General features: G+C 35.0%; 1 protein-coding gene across 3 annotated transcripts in view; it reads left to right on the forward strand.

The window, feature by feature from the left end:
- Window positions 1-21,453, forward strand: part of KIAA1328 (KIAA1328 ortholog) — a 357,584-nt gene that overhangs the window by 204,183 nt on the left and 131,948 nt on the right. For all 3 annotated transcript variants that reach the window (XM_063077081.1, XM_063077082.1, XM_063077083.1), the window contains exon 7: window positions 11,241-11,911. In XM_063077081.1, the coding sequence (XP_062933151.1) occupies window positions 11,241-11,911 (671 nt within the window). The remainder of the gene's footprint in view (window positions 1-11,240; window positions 11,912-21,453) is intronic.

Below are 21,453 nucleotides of genomic sequence, written 5' to 3' on the forward strand. Positions count from 1 at the left end.
TCCAAATTTTGTTTACAGCCCTGTGAGACTGCTTAAAGCTCCTCTTAACGCCTTCCTCAATGAGCACTTCCTAATTTAGAATGTCTTAAACAGAAAAAGTAATGACTAATGTCAAGGCCATCTTTTTTTGTTTGCCTTCTACCTAGGATCTTGGCCCCTTCATGTCATCTCCACATTGGTAACACTTGAATGCCTTCAAACAGATTTTTAGAAATATTTTGTCCTGTCATTCATTCATGGATAGAGGTTGATTGAAACAAACTACTCCACAGTGGATTCAGCCCAACTGTTTTGAAAATTTTGCTGTACTAGGCCCTGAAGAAATTCTATAGAGAGTACTTAATTAACAAATTGTACAAAGATTGTTGGCACCTTCTTTTTTTTTCCCCCATACACACACATACATATATTTTTGGCAGCTGGCTAGTGTGGGAATCTGAACCTTTGATCTTGGTGTTGTAACACAACATTCAAACCAAATGAGCTAAACAGCCAGCCTTTTTTTCCATATTTTCATTGGAATTTTATTAATGAGAAGTTTGGTTTTTTAAAATTCTTTTTATTTTTTAAAATTCCCGAATTTTTAAAATTAGCAGGTAATAATGTGCATATTTGTGGAGTATGGTGTGATGTTTTGATACATATATGATGGTACTTCAAAAACTTTGTGGAAAAATAGAATTAAAGGATGCATTTTTAAAAGACCTATATTGAAACATCTGTCTACATGCAATTCTAATTTCCATTCCTAAGCCCAATTGTTACTGGAGAGGCCTAAAAGAGGTCAGTGGTAGCCAGAGGATACTCTCTACAAACATAACAACAAAAAGAGGGTGGTACAAGAAAATTGGTGTAAATGTCTACAGACCATTTTCTTGTGCCACATCCTTAACTGAATCTATGTACTAGTTGGTTTTATTCTTCAATATGTTTGTTTTCATTTTATACATCTGAAGATTGTTCTCACCACTTTTACCAGAGGGTTACCTTGTCCTTCCCCGTATCTCATTTTCTCTGTAAAATTATTTCACCTTTCTTCTCATCATCATTAAATAGTTAAAACTAGCCTTATGCTTCTGTTTCCTCTTGCAGATTTAGAAAACTGTGTATAAAGCTGTTTTTTGTTTTGTTTTGTTTTGTTTTGCTTTTCCTTTTGCAATAGTATATGTGAAGGCAATTGGAATTAGTACCATTTCTGTGGTGAATGGTTATCCCTTTAAAAGCCCATCAAAATATTTAGTACTCTCCTCAAAACTATACATTTGTCATTGTCTTATTCAATCTTCCGTTAAGTCTTTCAGATTTAGTGCCCAGCTGTATAAATCAAGGTGCTTCTGCGTGTGAGTCACATAAGGCAGTAACAAAATTAAAACATGGAATTTACTAGCAGAAATTGAACCAAGGGGCATTCTGTAATTTTGCTGTAGTTCTGTTAGTTGATAGCTGAATGTTTACTGATTGGTATGATTTCTCATTCAGTCCTTTTCTCTCATTTCTTTGGAGTACAACAACCCAATTCCTGGGTTTTTCAGCTCTTAAAGATGCATAAACCAGAGAGATCATCAAATCCAACCCCCTCTGTATTAGTCTGTTTTTGTTGCTTATAACAAAATACATGGAACTGGGTAATTTATAAGAAAATGAAAATTTGCTTACAGTTTCAGAGGCTGTGAAGTCCAAAGTCCATCTGGTGGTGACCAGGGGTTTCACATTACAAGATGGTGTAAGCAGAGAGAGAGAAAGACAAACTCTCCTCTTCTTTTAAAGCCCTCAGAACCATGACCCTGACCACCATGTTTAATCCATTTACTACTGCATGGTCCTAACAATCCAACCACCTCTTCAAGGCTCCACCTTTCGATTACCATAATAGGATTTCCCACTCTCTTAACAGTCACAGTGGGGGCTAAGTTTATAATACATAAAACTTGGGGATAGATAATTAGTTTTGGGTGGACTTAATTCAATCCACTACACCCTCTTTTACAAATGACTGCTTAAGAGTGGTAAAGTGACTTGCCTGAAATAACAGAACTCCTAATTAACAGGACTGGAGTTGGAATCAAGGTCCTTTGACCTCACTCAGCTGGAATCTACTGTCAATTATGTGCTGTCTCTTCATTTCTTATGGCAATTCAACAAATTCCAACTTTCAGGAAAGGTAGTAATGATTAAATATGAGGTTTAGCATTTTCTGAATCTGGTAGTTACTGTTAAAAATGTTGTCAGATCTAAGGTGTACATATCCTAGGATCTGACATGGCATGTGGTAGCTTTTACTAACGTTATTTTACATATTATTGTGTGCCTTTTGTGTGCCTATATTCTTTTTAATCTGATAATTATTGACTTTATTGTCTTTTAGAGTCAATATTCCTAAATTGTGCTACAATCCCTATGGAAACTAGAATAAGTTATTAGAACCTTGCGAATGTGTTTGACTGCTGCATTCTGTTATTTTCTCTTCCGTTGATGGCCTAACAGCTTCAGCAGCTGAGTAGTGGAGGAGCTTAAACCTCTGGGGCCCATTAGATTTAACTTGTTTACTGCATTGATATCTATATGTTAAATGATAAGAGAGTTCAGGTTATTGAATAATTTAAAATTCAGCTCTAATTGGTGTCATATGACCTGGAAAAGGCCATGGATGATGCCAGGAGCATACTGTGAATTTCTTATAAATAATTCATAAATTAGATGATTCATTTGCCTGGATGTCTTCCTGAATGCAAAAGTTTGTAAGTTACTACTGATGATATAACACCTGTAAGTATTTAGTTCATAACGCTGGAAGGTAATCTACCTTGATGATGATCTAGCTAAATCTGCTAGTATAGGAGGGTTAGTTGCAGTGGGAAAAATGAACATTTATCTGGGATGAGACTTTGGCAAACCACACGGTGCAGCTGTTGCATTACGTATTTTTTGTCAGCTTGACAGCTGGTCCATGTATGCCCTGTGTTAAAAATGCCGCATGTCATTCAGTGCCTTATTCCACATTAACTCCAGATGCTCTGGGAAATACAGTGACCTGCCCCTCACACAGTAGGTTAGGTTTAGAAATGTTTATCTAGATCTTGAGCTACTGACTTCTCAATAAAATAAAGATCAGAGGGGGAAATTTTAAAGTTACAGAATTGAGATTTTTATTCTTATTAGTCTATCATTGGGAATATGAGGATTGTTAATAGGGTGCTTACCAGGATAGGAAATTATTATTTACCATCAGAGAAATGAACACTAATAAGACCTATTGGTACTATTGACTAATCCTGTGATTAACAACTCATAAATGCCTTGGAAGTAATCACTTCCTAAGCATCCGAAGTTAATAACAACCTGTTGCAAGAAATAATCACTGCAGTTTAGTTCACCTCTCTCCTTATGGCTCTATAGCAGAGAGATTAGCCAGGCCTATAAAAATGATTTGCAAAACCTTGTAAAACATCCCTATTTACTTGATGGTATTTCACAAAGTAATACAGCAATCATTGTTTCTTAATGTGAGAATATGGGAGAACCCCTTATTACCATAGAAATAGTACATAATTTTTGATGTGTGTTCTTGCGTGTGCTTATAAACACATGTATGCATGTAAACATGTATACAAGATCATATCATACATGTTTGTAATAAGGGCATTGTTATTTTCTAGGCAGTCTTTAAAACAATTTGTCATATTTTAAAAAGGTATCTCAAAGATTCAGAGTACCTTCTTCCAACTCAGAAATTTACTAACCTTAAAATTAGCAGACATGTTTGTAAAAAAAAAAAAAAAAAATCTACTAACCTTTAATATTAGAAAATTCTTCACTATGTCCAAGCTAAGTCTCTTGCTTTTTTTTTTTTTTAATGGCTTGCCAGTGTGCACGGGGATTGAACCATGGACCTTGGTGTTATCAGCACCATGCTCTGATCTAACCAGCCAGCCTCTCACACATAGTGTTAAACCTTACACTTTTTTCATTGGTGTTTTTTCATCTGGTCATTAGCCTGTGTTTCCCCAAGTTAAGAGACATTATGCTCCAACTCTGTTAAAGCCAAAAATGCTTGCATTTTCTTCTCATCTTTTTTCGTGCTATGGATTCCATAGCATGCCAAGTCAAGGATTTCATTGGTAGAAGTCACCTCTTGTGGTCAAGGATTGTGATACCTTTCGTATAAGACAAATTCTAACATGCTGCTTCTGTGAACCCAACTTTTTTATCTGTTATGATCTATAGGTCCTTTTCCTGTCTAAATTTGTAAAAAAAAATTATGTAGTTTGTTTTTCCTACCTGCATATATTCCTCTGAATGCTTTTCTGCTAAATGTCATATGGTTCATTTCTGATTAAGCATTCCATCCAACTCATTTTCATTACATGGAAACCATGTAAATAGATAGCACATCTTAAGTCATATTGTTCAGTTTTCTTGTTGGGTTTTGAGCATATCTTAGCATATTCATAGAATTCTTTGATTGGAAGAGCATTCAACGTAATCGTCAAGTTCAGTTGACAAATTATGGCAGCCCAAATCCAGTTTTGTTTTTTTGCACAAAACTTTTGTGTAATCCATGAGCTAACAATGATTTTTACATTTTTAAATGGTGGGGTGGGGGGAGAATATTTTATGAAATGGGGAAATTACATAAAATTTAAATTTCAGTGTCCATAAATAAGATTTTACTGGAACACAGCTATACCCATTTGTTTATATATTATCTCTTGCTTTTGCACACAAAAGCAGAGCTGAGTAGCTATGACAAAGCCTAAAATGTTTACCATCTGGCCCTTTACAGAAAAAGCTTGCTGACCTTTGCTCTATAGCTATAAAAGTGAACAAATTACAGCTATATGTAGTACCATGGTTTAATTTCACAAATATAATGCCATATGAAAGAAGCCAGACACAAAAGAATATATATCATATGATTCCATTTATACTTTAAAAATAAATGGGTAAAACTGAACTCTGGTATGGATATTTAAACAGAGAAGGGAACTCTTGTATTTTGTTCATGGGATGTAAAATATAAGACCATTTTGGAAAACTTATCAGCAGTTTCTAGTAAAGTTAAATATATACCTACCTTGTGGCCAAGAGAAATAAATGCATATGTCCAAAAGACTTGTTAAGAATATTCATATCAGCTTTATTCATAATAGCCCTAAACTGGAAACAACCTAATATTCATTAATAAGAGAATGAACAAACATATTGTGATATATTCATACAATAAAATACTATGCAGTGGTAAAAAAAAGAATGAACTATTGATACGTACAACGATACAGAAGAAACTACAAAATTATGTTGAGCTAAAGAAGCTAGACACAAAAGAATAGCATTCTGTATGATTCTATCTAAATGAAGCTCAACATAGTCAAAATAAATCTATGGTCATTAGAAGTCAGAATGATGGTTATCCCTGGGAGTGTGAGGAGGTGGTATTGACTAGAAAGAGCACAAGGGAACTTTCTGGGGTGCTGGAAATGTTCTGTAAGTTGATCTGGGTGATGGTTATACAGGTATATGCAAATGTAAAAATTCTTCAAGCAGTACACTTAAGATCTGTGAATTTTATTGTAAATTATGCCTCAATTCTTAAAAAATCTATTCATTTCTAAGTGTTACATATTTGAAAAATTTGTATTAAGCCCATACACCAGAGGCAGGAATGTGGGATATTTGTTAGTTTAAACCCTAGTTAAGAGAAGTTATGTTTGTAAATATCACATAGAAAGCATGGAGAAGTTCCAGAAAGAAAAACACATCTGTTTCATTCAGGCCCATTGTTCCATGAGTCCCAGAGGCAATAACTGTTTTCAACTCCACTAATAAAATAACTTAATTTCTTATATTCAGACTCTAACATGGAGTTTTCTGTTTCTCTTCTTAAGTAATACATGATTCAGTCTAATCATGTATTCTGACTTTCTTTAGTTACTGTGACCCATAACGCAACTTGAATTTTTCTGCTAAGCTGATACAGTCAGCTCACGCTTATTGAGATTGTACTGTGTGCAAGCCTCAGTGATATACATACAGAGGGATAAATATAGCCCCTACCTTCAAAAATTGTTGAGGCAGTCAGTGACGAGAATAGTAGTAATAGTAATTATAGGAAACATTTTTTGAATGCTAACTTTATATTAGCAAGATCCAAGTACTTTATATGAATTAGCTCATTTAATCATCACAATAACCCTAGGATGCAGTGCAAGATGTTAGTGTAAGACTGATACCTTTTGTATGAAGGAGAAAGATAAAGAATCTATTATCTCAAGCAATTCAACTCTGACCTGACTTGCAAACCCTACCTTAGCAAAATAAAGGTATGTAGCTGAACTCATTGGCTTTAGAAGACAGAGATAATCTGTTGTAACTGAACATACCCTTTGGGGATTTCACCACACACACATTACCACCACCTCTCTGCCACACACACAATTTTCTCATTGAAAGAAGTTTGGGTAAATTTGTTTTGGTTTTTTTCTTTTTTGTAAATTGGACCTTTTTTGTACCATAAATTGACACCCTTGATAACTGCTCATCTTTCTCATTACCACATTGAATTTTGAGATAGATGATAGATGCTATTTTTAATCCCTGTTTTACTGATGAGGAACCTGAGGCTTAGGCAAGTTGAGTAATGTGCTATATTAGTTTTCCGTTGCTGTGAAACAAATTACCACAAACTTAGCAATTTAAAACAACACACATTTATTATCTCAGAGTTTCTGTGTGTTATTGAGTCTGGGCACAACTTACTTGGGTCCTCTGCTCAGGGTCTTAACAATGCTTAAGTAAAGGTGCAGTCGGGTTGCATTCTTATCTGGAGCTCAGTGTCCTCTTCCAAGCTCACATGATTGTTGGCAAAAGTTAATTTCTTGCATCTGTATGATAGATGTCCTGTTTTCTTACTAGCTGTTGGCCAGAGACTGCCTTCTACTCCAGAGATCTTTCTGTTCCACATGACCTCTTTCATTGACCCTCTGATGACAGGCAATTTATTTCTTCAAGGCCAGCAGGAGAATTTCTGACCTTATGGGGGAAGGGGATCAGACCCTCTTTTAAATGGCTTACCTGATTAGGTCAAGCCCACCCAGGATAAGCTCCCTTTTTATTAACTCAAAGTCGACTGAGTAGGAACCTTAGTTACATCTGAACAGTCCCTTTTGCATGTAATATAACATAATCACAGGATTGATGTCCTCTCATATTCATAGGACCTACCCACACTCAAGGGGAGAAGATAACACAGGGTTTGTACACCAGGGGGATGGGAATCTTGAGGACCATTTTAGAGTTCTGCCTACCACATGTGCACAGTCACTGAGCAGGTAATTGACAAAACAGTGTTCTCTTTGAGCAAAGCATGCATCAAAATCATTAAGCTGCACTACCCACCAAAAACAGTTTACCCCCAAAATATTTTAGAAATATTCTAAATATTTGACATTTGTGAACAATTTAACAATCAGTACCATTACAGTAAGTGTAGAATACATCAAGTGCACATTTATGAATAATATATATATACACTTTTTTGCAGCTGGCCAGTACAGGGATCGAAGTAAATAATATTAAGGAACAAAAATGAAAATATAAAATAATGCATATATGATTTCTATTATTATGTAATAATACATGGATTAGAATATATATTGATATAAAATAGTTGACTTAAGTTTCTGGATCTTTTACAAATGTAGCTGTCATTTTTAAAGTATAATAATTCTATAAGAAGATAGTTTACAAAGTAGCAGATGATAAATGTCAAATATTTGTATTGACTGTAAGTACTTCAGAAGTTCAGAGTGGGAGAGATTAGTTTGGACAAGAGTTTCCCTTTAGGTATAAAATAAAATTTATTTCTTATGAGGTAGTTTATTAGAAATATTGCCCAGGACTAGTTCATTTTCTATAGCTTGTAATTTATTCAGTGTACAGGATTGCATGTCTTCTTTGAAGAGGGATGAGTCTTCTCCCCAGACGTGGCTCATTCTCATTTACATGGCAGTTCTTTAGCATTGCTTTAGAAACTGAATTAAAATCTTAATCACTGTACTAGCTCTCACTTTTATCATAGGATAGGAAATGTGTTGCTGTGTATTTCTGTTAGTTGACATTTTTTACCCATCAGTCATCATTTTCAGCTATTAGCAAAGTAAATTGGTGCAATTTTTTCCTCTTCTGCTAGTGTGGAATATACTATAAAGCATATGTACTTCACAGGGCCTGGTTTTCCAAAGCCTTGCTGTTTCAAATATTGACCTTGTGGAGGACTGAAAATTTCCCTCAGAGTATAAGTCTCTGTTGCAAGATAAGAATTGTGGCACAGCAGGTTGCTGGCTCAAAGACAGACAAGTTACTGATTGTTATGTAAAGATACTGAGAAATTGCTATAGGAAGGAATGTTTGCTACCATCAAACTGTTGTTGATAGAAAAAAAAAAAAAAAAACTGTTGTTGATAGAACCACTTAATTGCCTTACTGGAATGTCATCTGGCTTGCTTCACTGAATGTTACCAGCCTATACTGTTAAACTATAACCCCACCTTTGTCTCTTCCTGTAACTGCCTAGTCTGGAAAATAAATGCAGGAAGAAAACCCCAATTCGGCATTAATTTCCCAAGGAAGGAATGCCTCTCTCTTGAGGGTTCTAGGAGATTAACCACTTCGGGGCCTGTCACTGCTCAGAAGAGATGGGCTTTGAGTAATCCTTTGCATCTCCATCACCCAGGGGAAGTGGGGTGACAAATCTGTGGGGGACGAAGCAGCGCAGAGCAACATGCTAGGGATCTCAATTTCCATTCATTATATATCTCTAAAATAACAATCTTAACTGTTTATAAATTAGTTTTTATTTAAAAATAAGTGTGGTAGACTGAATAATGGTACCCCAAATATGTCCATATTCTAATGCCTGGAACCTGTGAATGTCACCTTATATGGCACAAGGGACTTCGCAGATGTGATTAAGGATCTTGAGATGGGGAGATTATCCTGGACTACCTGAGTGGGCCCAATATAATCAAAACAGTCCTTATAAGAGGGAGACAGGAGGAGTCAAGGAGAAGATCATGTGATGATGGAAGCAGAAGTTAGAGTGATGCACTTTAAAGACAAAGAACAACAAAACAAAGAATACAGGTGGCCAGTAGCAGCTGGAAAAGGCAAGAAAACTGATTCTCTCCTCAGAGCCTCCCAAAGGAACCAGCCCTGCCAACACCTTGACTTTAACCCAGTGAAACGGATTTCTAATTTCTGACTTCCGGAGCTGTAGGAGAATAAATCTGTGTTGTTTTAAGGCACACAGTTTGTGGTAATTTGTTTCAGCAGCAATAGGAAACTAATTCAGAAGTTGTAGTGTGTTAGTTTACCGAAAAAGTCATATTTCTCTTGCAGCCTTGAGCAAATAAACTTCCCTCAGCCTGCAAATAACTGTCCATGAAAAGTGAAAGATTATTTCAGTGGGTATCGATAGGAGATTAAGAAGAGTTTTTGTTTATTTGGTTAATGTTAGGGATCAATACACAGAGGACTTTCTAGATTTGTTTGAATAGAGGTAGAAAATGGCAAGGAAGTAAAGTTAATATAAATGGACTTTGAATGAAAGCCTGAAGGAAGCAGAAGATGAGAGTGGAAGCTGCAAGGACACTTCAGATGTTTCCCTTGTTTATGTCTCCTTAGTTTTTTTCTGTCTTGTCTTCATTTTTCAGTAAAAACTAAGTCCAGGTTGGAAAACAAGGCCTCTCCGTAGGTGGATGATTTGTTCTTTCAGCTTTTGTGTTAAAGATTATACTCTGGCTGCCCAAAAGAAGTAACAGCTGCTAGGGATAATACAGCTTGGACAACCCATCTTGCTAGTTAAGTAACTGGACTTCATGGCCCTCTTTTTTTGTGCCCAAGATCTAAATTGAAGGGAAGTTATTATGTTGTAGAAAGCTATACTTGGAAGAGTCTAATCATTAGCTGGATTCATTTTCAGAATTGTACCCCTGCCCCCCATCAGTCCAGTTAATTCAATTAACATTCTTTCTTCCACATTAATTTCCTTCATTATTATTTTGGTTATCATGAATGTCCATCCACCTTTATGAGCAAGTTGCTCACCTGTGACACTCAACATTTGCATTCAACTAGAATATTTCTCGTACAACATCCTGGAGTTTAGATGTACCATGTTTCTGAAATGTGAAGAAAAGCTGCTGCTTTGTTGTACTAAATCAACGATGATCAGAACTGGGTTAAGTATAACAGACTTCCAAGGCCAAAGTCAATAGTGAGGGTGATGGAGATGTTCTATGATATAGACCAGTGGTTTTCAAAGTGTGATCCCAGATCAGCAACATCAGCATCACCTGACAACTTGTTAGAACTGCAAATTCTCTGATTCTTCTTCAGAGGAGTTGGAAACTCTGGGGACAAGTCAGTTTCCTGTTTAACAAGACCTCCAGGTGATTCTGATACATGCTAAAGTTTGAGAATAATTGATATAGACTAAGTTTTGCTCTTCCTGATAGAACTAGCTTAAAGCTAAAATGTTGGAAAAGCTTACTCTGTTGGCCTGTCAGGGGTAATTTGCGACTCCTTCCTTTCTGTCTGAGTTCTATCACACTGTAATCACTTGAACAGCTTAATTGAAAAATCACTTATGTTTGTAGCTGAAATTAAATATGTTTTGTATTTAAATAACTGCTTTTGATTAAAATCATATTTTGTTGAAAGTGGTTGGTTTTATGTGTTTTGTAAAGATATTTATCAAAACTCATCAAATTTTTAGCAGTAACATCCTATTCAGTATAAGGTGAAATGTTTTACATCAGATCTCATGCTGTGTAAAGGCCAAAGGGTATTTAAGGTGGCTGAATGGATTTCTTGGCTCAGTATTCAAAAGTAAACATTTTAAGACATTAACATTTAGTGCTTTTGTGTCTTCTCAAAGTTAATTTTATGTAACCCTCTTTATTTGCAGCTCCTGAAATCACCCAAGATCTTGCTTAAGCAGTATGTGGCAACACTTTACTTTTCTCATCCTTATATGAATTAACTGAAATGTAGGTTGTTTGAAAATGGATGTAGCTCTGTGGCACATGTCTGTTTAGTTGTGTGAATGCTATCATTTAATATTTAAGAATATAAAACAGCTTTGTTTTGGTAAACATGTATCATTGATTTCTGAAAAGTCAAAAGAAAGAATTTGTTTTATCGTGTTCTTATTTGACAGGTTATCTTGTGGTTCTTTTTAGGTATCCAGTAGGAAAAGCACTATCCAGTCTTCATTTATGGAACTAGATGGTTCCTACTTGAGTGTAGCCAAACCACAAATCAGTCAAACCAAGCAAAGACCTAAGTCTGCAAAGCAGGACTCAGCTTCAGAATCCCTTATGGAGTTTAGGAATAATTCTTCGAAACCAATAACACTTCATCATCCTAAAGAAGGTCTAGACAGGGTGCCCTCAGAGACCAGAACATGTAATTATGAATCTCCAGGGAGAAAACCAGTGCATGCAGTCCCAACAGAGAAAGTTCCACCAGAAGAACTGAAGATGAAGGAATGTCCACACCTTAAGCCTACTCTGTCTATTCACTGTTGTGGTCATAGTCTTTCTGAAAATGCAGATCATGTTCTTATGAGCCATCCTACAGACATAGCCCCTCAATATTCCAAGACGGATCCAGGGTCATGCAGTTATTGTGGGCTCTCTTGGGCATCTCTGTTGCATGGCGGAGGGGCACTTCAGCCCAGTGTAACTAATTTCAAAAAGCAACTCTCAGAAGATAGAAGGCAACAACTGATGCTTCAGAAAATGGAGCTGGAAATTGAAAAGGAGCGCCTTCAGCATCTGCTGGCTCAGCAGGAGACAAAGCTTCTTCTAAAACAGGAGCAGCTTCACCAGTCTCGACTGGATTACAATTGGTGAGTCTTTCTGGTTCTTTCAGCAATGTCTGTAGTTTGGAGAACACAGTGTAAATGGCTGGTGTGTTACTGTAGCAGATGTATAGCAACAAAGTTTCTTCAGGATCTTGGCATGCTCAAGGTGCATACCAAGTATGACTACAAAGTAAATCTCCCTTCCTTCTGTGGAAGACTTGAAAAATTACCTTATCTTCTAAAATGTTAGCTTAGAATATCTACTCCTGAGCAGTCTGATGTAATTTTTGCTGGATTTTAAAGACATTTTTAAATGATATTAATGTTACACAAAATCTTTTGCTGTTTGATGTCAGCTTGAGATTTCAGGGTGTGGAATCAGATTTTGAAGAAGTGTGATTAACTGTCATCGTTCCATATTTATGTCTATCTACCATAATATAAGATATAACAAATGATGGAATCCTTCTAAATTCACTTCTTTCTGGTCATGAAGCATAACCTGCTTAATAACCAATTCTTACAAACTTTTGCACATTAAAACTGTTATTCCTTTAACAATTCTTCCCTAAGAACAGTGTCTCAAAAACAAAATTGCTGTTTTGATATGTTAGAGTTCAGCTTAGTCTTGCATGCAGAGTCATAAAGTTTGCTGTCTTAATTTATTCAAGAAAAATTAGTAATAAATCAGACACAATTGTATTTAAAACACAATAAAATGTGGATTTAAATCTTGAAAAAATAATAAATTGCAAGTTCTCACAGGGAAGTGTTTATATAACCTGGGCATTTCCTCCATAGTCAAATTTACAATTTCCCCTTTGTACACATTTTAATTACACATATACATACCATATTGACACAATAATAGTGTTATTTTTTGTTACTTCTTTGTTAATTTTCTTTTACTTACCGATTCTGCTTAATATTTTTTAAATTTTAATTTCTTTGAAAGTTCCATCTTGACATTTTTCCCTCAGCATAATACCTACTTCTTTTGGAACCAGAAGTGATCTTCCTCTTTCTCATTCTTCATTGTCAGACAGTCTTGTTCTTCATTGTCAAAACCTGGAAGCTTTTAAAGTAAGTGAAAATGAAGGGTCTCACAAGAAGATTGTCACCAAAGGCTGAGCTGTTACTTCGTTTTTATGACCCCAATCTCTAATCCTTCAATTACTGTAGACTCTCTGTAGAACTTCTTCTAAAAAACGTTTCTTGAATGCCTAATGATTTTTGAGGTATGGTTCTAGGTGCTTGGTGTTGGGCGTCTCTGGGGGCCGCACTTGACCCCAACAGGTTTTTCCTTTCCCTAGAAGGTTGGGGTGAAAGGGATTGCCCTTTTCTCCCCACCAGGACGTGGGGCGAAAAGAGATTCCAAGAGATGGGTGAGCATGCCGCTGCTCTCCCAGATAGGGAACAAACACATACACACGCAGTTCCTTTTATTGTAACACAAAAGATCATATTTATATGCTTAGCAGGCAGGGATTTCCAAGCTTAGGCCAATCCTTGAAAAGGTCAAAAGTGCACATGCCTTGCCTCTCTATGCTTAGCCCTCCCCCTTAACTTCCCTTGGGTGCCACCTTTTATCCGTTTAGGCCACTGTTGTTTTTGCTTAGAAGAAGGGTGCGGTCCCATAGCTTGGGAAAAAAAATATGAATCATATGTGGTCTATACTTTGAAGAGGGAACAGTCTAATGGGAGAATGGATAATTTTAGGGTAGGCAATCATGTTCATTTGTATAGCATTGTATAGTCAAATAATATAGCATAATGATAATAAAGTCTGTATTGTTCTCTTTATCACCCGAGTTTAGAAGAAACAGCTTTTGAGCAAGTTTTGTATATGTATAAATTGCAAAATTTTAAAAATATTTATAGACATTTTTTAAAACTTTATTTTGAAATAATTGTGGATTCACAGGAAACTGCAAAAATAGTGCATAGAGATTCCAAATACCCCTCACCTAGATTCCCCCAATGGCTACATCTTATTTAACTATAGTACATTATCAAAACTAGTAAACAAACATTGATACAATGTATGTGAATAATTATATGCTATTTTATCACATATGTAGATTTGTGAAACCATCACCACAATCAAAATACAGAACTATTTCATCACATGATTTTTTTCCTACTACCCTGTTATAGTCTCAACTACTCCTTTCTGCCCCCACATCCCTAACCCAAAGGAGCCACTAATCCATTGGCCAGCTCTATAATTTTGTCATTTTGAGAATGTGATATAAGTGAAATTAAACATTATGTGAACTTTTAAGACTGGCGTTTTTTCGCTCAGCATGATGCTTTTGGAATCCATCCAGGTTGTTGCATCTGTTGTACTTTTTCATTGCTGACTAGTATTCCATAAAGTGGATGTACCATAATTTGTTTAATAATTCACTTATTGAAGAACAGTTTGGTTGTTTCCAGTTTTTGTCTACTACAAATAAAGCTGCTATGCACATTTTTGTACAAATTTTTTTGTGGACTAAGATTTTCAGTTCTACAGATTTCTAGATCATATATGGTAAGTGTATATTTAGTTTTTGTAGACTAAATATATGTTTAGCTTATACTACATTTAGTTTATAACACATTCCCACCAGCAACGTATGAAAGATTCAGTTTCTCCACATCCTTGCTGGCATTTGTTATTTGGTTTTGTCAGTAATTTTTATTTTACCTCTTCTGACATGCGTACAGTGATATTTCATTGTCGTGTTAATTTGCATTTCTGTAACAGTTAGTGATGTTGAACATCTTTTGTGGGCTTGTTTGCCCTCCTTTCATCCTCTTCGGTAAATTTTCTCTTCACTATCTTTCGCCCATATTCTATTTAGAGTGTGTGTTTTTACTGTTGAATTTTGAGAGTTCTTCAAATTATCTAAATATAAGTCCTTTTGTCAGATATATGGATTGCAAATATTTTCTCCCAGTCTGTACCTTGTCTTTTCTATCTCTTAACCAGATTTTTCACACAGCAAAAATTTTTAATTATGATGAAGTCCAATACATAAATTTTTTGTTATGGATTATATAAAATTTTTTGTCAGGAATAGTATGTGTTTAATTTTTTCAAATACCTACCTTTTATGAATTTTGTCAAATACCTCTTATGATCATGTGATTTTTCTTACTTAGCCTGCTAATATGGTGGATTATATTGATTTTTGAAAATGTAACCAGCCTTGCATCCCTGGAATAAACCCAAGTTGGTCACATAATTCTTTTTATATATTCCTGAATTGTATTTACTAATATTTTGTTAAGGACATTTGCATCAGTATTGATGAGGGACATTGGTCTGTTGTTGTCTCTGTATTGGTTTTGATATTAAGGTAATACTGGCCTCATAGAATGAGTTGGGAAGTATTCCCTCCCTTCTACTCATATGTTCTGGAACTGACTGTGTAGAAATGGTGTTAATTCTTCTTCAAATGTTTGGTAGAATTCTCCAGTGAAACAATTTAGGCCTGGAGGTTTCTTATTTGGGATTTTTTAAGTTGTAAGTTCTATTTCCTCAATATTTACAGGGCTACTCAAATTATTCATCTGAGATTGAGTGAGTTGTAGTTTGTGCCTTTTGAGGAATTGGCTCATTAAATTTATGTGTGCAGGCTTGTTCTTAGTATTTCTTTTTAAAAAATTTTTTTTTCAGTTTTTTTGTTTTTTTTTTTTTTAAATCAAAACATGATTGTACACGTCTGTGGGGTACACAGTTGCATATCAACACCTATGTGCAATATGTGATGCTCAAATCAGGAAAATTAGTGTATTAGATATTATATGATGTTACCATTTTTCATGGCCCTTTTTCAGTTCCTCCCGTACCTCCTCCCTTTCCCACCTCTGGCAACCTCGGTTCTGCTCTCTTCTTTTGAAAGTTCAACATATTTTTGTGATTGTTGTACCATTCATTCATTCATTCATTCATTCATTCATTCATTCATTCATTCATTCATTTATTTATTTATTTATTTATTTATTTATTTATTTATTTATTTTAATTTAATTTAATTTAATTTAATTTATGTAGCTAGCTAGCTAGCTAGCTAGCTCCTACTTATGAGTGAGGACATGCAGTATTTCTCTTTCTGTGCTTGGCTTATTTCCCTTATTTCATTTTCTCCAAGCTCATCCATGTTGCTGCAAATGTCAGGATTTCATTCTTTTTTATTGTTCTTAGTATTTCCTCATTACTTTTTTGATGTTCAAAATGTTGGTAGTTAGATCTCCTGTTCTATTCTTGATATTGGTAATTTGTGTCTTATTTTTATTTTGCTTTATCAGTCTTGCTATAGATTTGTAAAATTTTAGTTTTCTGTGTCTTATTTTTATTTTGCTTTATCAGTCTTGCTATAGATTTGTAAAATTTTAGTTTTCTCTTTTCAAAGAAGCAGCTTTTTGTTTTATTGATTTTTCAAATTTTTTTTCTGTTTTTAATTTCATTGATATCTGCTCTTTACTATTTCCTTCTTTTTGCTTGCTTTTACTTTGGATTTATCTAGCTCTTCTTTTTTCTAATTTGTTAAGTTGGGAACTTTGATTATTGATTTGAGACTTTTTTTGGCAGCTGGATGGTATGGAGATTCAAATCCTTGGCCTTGGTGTTATAACACCATTTTCCTCTTTTCTACTGGGAGCATGTAGTGCTATACATTCCTTTTCAGCATTGATTTGGCTGTCTCTCACAAATTTTGATATGTTGTGTTTTCATGTTTATTCAATTCAATATATTTTTAAAATTTCCTTTGAGACTTCTCATGGGTTATTTGGAAGTGTTTTATTTAATTTCTATGTTTTTCAAGATTTCGCTGTTTTCTTTCTGTTACTGATTTCTGCTTTGATACCATTGTGGTCATGTAACACACACTGTATGATTTCAGTTCTTTCAAATTTGTTAAAGTTTGTTTTTGGACCCAAGATATGTTCTATCTTGATATATGTTCCATGGGTGCTTGAAAGGAATGTGTATTCTGCTGTTGTTAGGTGGTGGTGTTGAATTCTTCTATATCCTTGCTGATTTTCTGTCTAGCTGCTCTATCAATTATTGAGAGAAGGGTTTTGAAATATCCATCTACAATTATAGATAGATCTATTTTTTTCTATCAGTTCTATCAGTTTTTGTTTTACATATTTATACCTCTGTTGTTTGGTACTTACACATTTAAAATTGCTTTGTCTTCTTGGCAGATTATTTTATCATTATGTAGTGTTCTTCTCTGTCCCTAGTAATTTTCTTTTTCTGACGTCTCCTTTATCTGATATTAATATAGATATTCCTGCTTTCATTTGATTAATATTTGCAAGATATATGTTCTTCCATTCTTTTATTTTTACCCTACATATGTTGTGATTTTGAAGTGAGTTTCTTAGACACAGCATGAGTCATGTGTTTTTAATCTGTGCTGTCAGTTTCCATCTTGTAATTGGTATGTTCAGAAATTTACTTTTAATGTGATTTGTATATATTAGGGATTAAGTCTGACATTTTTTGTTTTCTGTTTGTTCCCTCTGTTTTTCATTTCTGTATTTTCTTTCTTCTGCCTTCCTATGAGTTACTTGAACAGTTTTTATAATTCCATTTTATCTGTAGTGTTTCTGAGTATATCTCTTTTGGCAGATTTGTTTCATTGGTTGCTTTAGGTATTACATTATACACACATAACTTATGATAGTCTATAGGTATCCTATTTTACCAATTTAAGCATAGAAATTTCACCTTCCTTTAAGTCCCTTTACTCTCCCCCGCTTATAATTGTCTCAAAGAGTTCCTCTACATACATTGAGAACCACATCAGAAAATATTATAATTTTTGCTTTAACCATCTAACTCAGGATCCTTCTCTGACACCTCTCTAGCAGGTTTGGGATGCCTCATTAGAGCTGGTGGAGAATGGAAGTCTAGCCTCCCATTTGGCATTTGCTGGTGGGAATGGGATAAATGAGGCCACATTTTTTCCCGTGGTGTTTGGCTACAGTAGGACAGTTATTGTCTTAAAGTTTTATGTCTTGGTAGACTGCCTCTTTCCTGGTCCTTTGGCTAGAGAGAGCAGACTTTTTTTTCCATTATGCCTTTGGAGTTTCTAGGTTGCCTACTACTCCAGCATCCAAGGTATATGAGGTGAAAACAAAGCCCAGAAAACTTACCATCTTTTTGTTCCTCTAGTCCCAGTCTGCCTTTTCTCCCTACCTTTCTCAGTTGTCTTATGTTTGTTTCAAGGATAATGTCTAGGATTTGGGGCTGTACAGGAGTAGGGAGAACTGCACCCACTTCATCTTGCCCCAGAAGTGGATGTCCTTAGAGATTTTAATAAGTAGTATAAAGCAAATAAATACATGAAAGTTCAACAGTTCAAATGATTTCTAGTTCTCTTCCAGTTTTAATCATCCAATAACCTATCTCAATTAAATTTCATCACGTTATATTTTATTATTTTTGATTCAAAAATTAGACTTTTGTAGATCGAACAAAAGTACTTCACAAAGCAAAAAAAAAAAAAAAAGGAAGGCGCACAACATAGGTCTAGTAACAGGCAGAGAATGCCTGTTTTCTGTCATTACTCCTAAAAGTTGCTATATTTTTTTAAACTCTAAAAACATATAACATCTTGAAAACTATTCACCTAAGATAGCTTGGACTCTTTCTTGGACCCAGATCTCTTTGTGCTAATTTTCTTTTTAAATTCACCATGTTTGTTTCTTGTGTGCAAAGTTCTCCTCCTTGAAAATGGTTATCATTTGACTTTAATGCAATCTTTTGGATAGATGAGTATTAGCCTTGAAGGAGTTATTTGCTTTCTGTCTTTAGGAAACCCTGTGTTTTACTTTGGGGCATTGTCAGTCTTCCTGGGTAACCTTTGTGACTGAATACATACAAACTATCAGACAGTGCCCAGCTGTAACACTGGCCGCCTTTAGAACTGGTCAGGCTGGTTTCTGGTGCTTTAGTTATCTTTTAAAGAGAGGCTTTGTGGGCCGAGCCCGTGGCGCACTTGGTAGAGTGCGGCGCTAGGAGCGCTGCGACGCTCCCGCCGTGGGTTCGGATCCTATATAAGAATGGCCGGTGCACTCACTGGCTGAGTGCCGGTCACGAAAAAGACAAAAAAAAAAAAAAAAAAAAAAAAGAGAGGCTTTGTGACTGTTTGTGAGTCCCAGCCCTCAGAAGTCTTCTATTTCATTTGTCCTTGTATAGACCTAAAACAAAATTCTTTCTAGTCAAGAAGATAAAAAAATCTAAGTGAGATGCCCAGATAAACAGGCTCAAGACATTTTTAATTGAACAGCTTCTACCTCTCATTCTCTTGCTTACTTCCACCATGATTTACCATAGTTAGGTGGTGCAACCCAGACCTAGAAGCCTAAATCTATCCATTTAACTAATCAGTATCACAATTCATATTACTAGGTTGATAGTTACTCTGTTCTCTGGCTTGCTTTTTAGATTATGTAATTTTATCACTTATGAGTTATTTGATATTCAACTTTCTGCACATTAGTATCATATACCAATAATATCTATCTCAAATGAATCCTCCTAAAACATTACTTTTATTGTACCACTTCTGAATTTTTAAAACTCATAGTTATTTCCTATTAGATTATGTTTATTCTACCTAGTATTCAAAGATTTTTTTAACCTGGGATCACCTCTCTACCCATTTGCCCCCCCTTTTCTTAAGAAATAATTTTTTCCGAAAGGCACGTTTGTGTTCTTGAGATCATCTCAATATACCATTTATATTTCTTTCTCAAGCCATATCTTTTTCTCTGATTTAAATATTTTTCCTTTTCCATTTATCTACACCCTATCTGTTCATTACAGCACAGTTAAAATGCCTCTACTTAAAATTTTTAGGTCTGGTTTCTTTCTCATCTAACTAACTCTAAAATAAAGTTATTGAATATATACAAAATTAGCATCTTATTGTTTAGCGTGTAATATAGCTCTGTAATTCAGGTTAGTTCTCCTGTTTCAGCAAACATTTAATAATTCTCCTACTCTGGACAAAACTGTATGGGAGGAGTACCAAAATGAGCAAGACCTGATCTTGTCTCTCAGTATATTATATATAATCTCACTCTCTAATTTATATATAGTTTGAAATTTTATATATCTTTACTGAATTTAAATGGTCCAAAGAGTCTCACTTCAATTAAATTAATGAATTAATATCTGTAATGCACATGGCATTATTTATGGTAGGATATCCAGGGAAAATAGTGTGAAGGCAATCCATAATTGAGTACCAAATGAGTAACACAGAATTGTTATAGTAGTTCAGAATTTTGGGATAAGTCTATCATTTTGGAATAAATTTGGCATGACATGGGCATTTACTTAATTTGTGATTAATGATTTATTCTGCCACCTTGATATTACATCATGGTCAATAATATTTTTCAAAAGGGTATTTGTAAGCACTTTTCATTTTGATCGAAGAAGATTTATCCAGAATACTATTTCACAGTGCCAAGAACCATCTTAAATCCTTTTTAGTGCAAAGTAGTGTATGTGTAATGAATAAAAATCAAGGCTAATTATAAATATTTACCTTTGTGTACCACTCTTACAATATGCCTTAATACATGTATTCTATATATAACTATGATAAAAATACTGCCTTCACCACTTAAGAGTGTGTCACCGTGGGTGAGTTGAGTGCCTGTGCCTCACTTAAGTCATCTGCAAATATGTATAATAAAAGTAACTACTTCATAGAGTGGTTGTGAGCATCACTGCAATAGTATATATAAAATGTACTTCTTAAATGGTAGCTGCTATCATCATCAACATCATTGTTTCTACTACTGCTGCAGATGCTGCTCTGATTGCTACTATTGCTATTATTTTTCACTTCGTTCTCATAATTGCCTGATTTTAACATTCTGCATCTGCATTTACCTACCTACCTATATGCCACTACCAAATATTAGCCTTAAACTCTAAGTTCCTCAGGGTAATTAATCTACATACTTCTTTCTGTATATCACCATGCATAGTACGCTGCAATTGTTAGAATGTCGTTTGACAAGGAAAATGACGATATTGTGTTAACAGTGTTTTTACCTCTTCATGGTTTAATTTTATAGTTAAAGAACATACTTTTACAGATAACCAGAGAACTTTCTAAAAAACTGAGGGAATGGGTAGTGTCACATATTTGATACCAGTGATTGACACCCAAACTCCCGGTTGAAGATCTTTGGCTAATTTTCTTCAGTGGCCTTCCCTACTCAGTACGTGTGAGTATGGAGCAAAATTAGCATTGATGGATAGACTGTATTCCAGTTCTTTGGGGGAAATTTATCTGTGACCTAGAGAAAAAAATGTAGGTTGTTAAGCTGTCGCTCCAGCTCTTTCAAATGTCAATGTGAGATGTGGGTGCCTCCCATGTGTATATTGGGCAGGGTCAGTAATAGAGTTACTAGAATTCTGATTTAGACACTAGTAATCAAAGTACAGTTGCTTAGCAATGAATAGAGGGGAAGCTTTAATTTCTGGAGAAGAGACTAAAAGTCCTCCTAAAGCAGCTATAATTTTGAATTTTTAAATAATATTCTAACCAACTCAATCT

The sequence above is a fragment of the Cynocephalus volans genome, chromosome 13, assembly GCF_027409185.1.
Source record: "Cynocephalus volans isolate mCynVol1 chromosome 13, mCynVol1.pri, whole genome shotgun sequence".
NCBI classification, from domain to species: domain Eukaryota; kingdom Metazoa; phylum Chordata; class Mammalia; order Dermoptera; family Cynocephalidae; genus Cynocephalus; species Cynocephalus volans.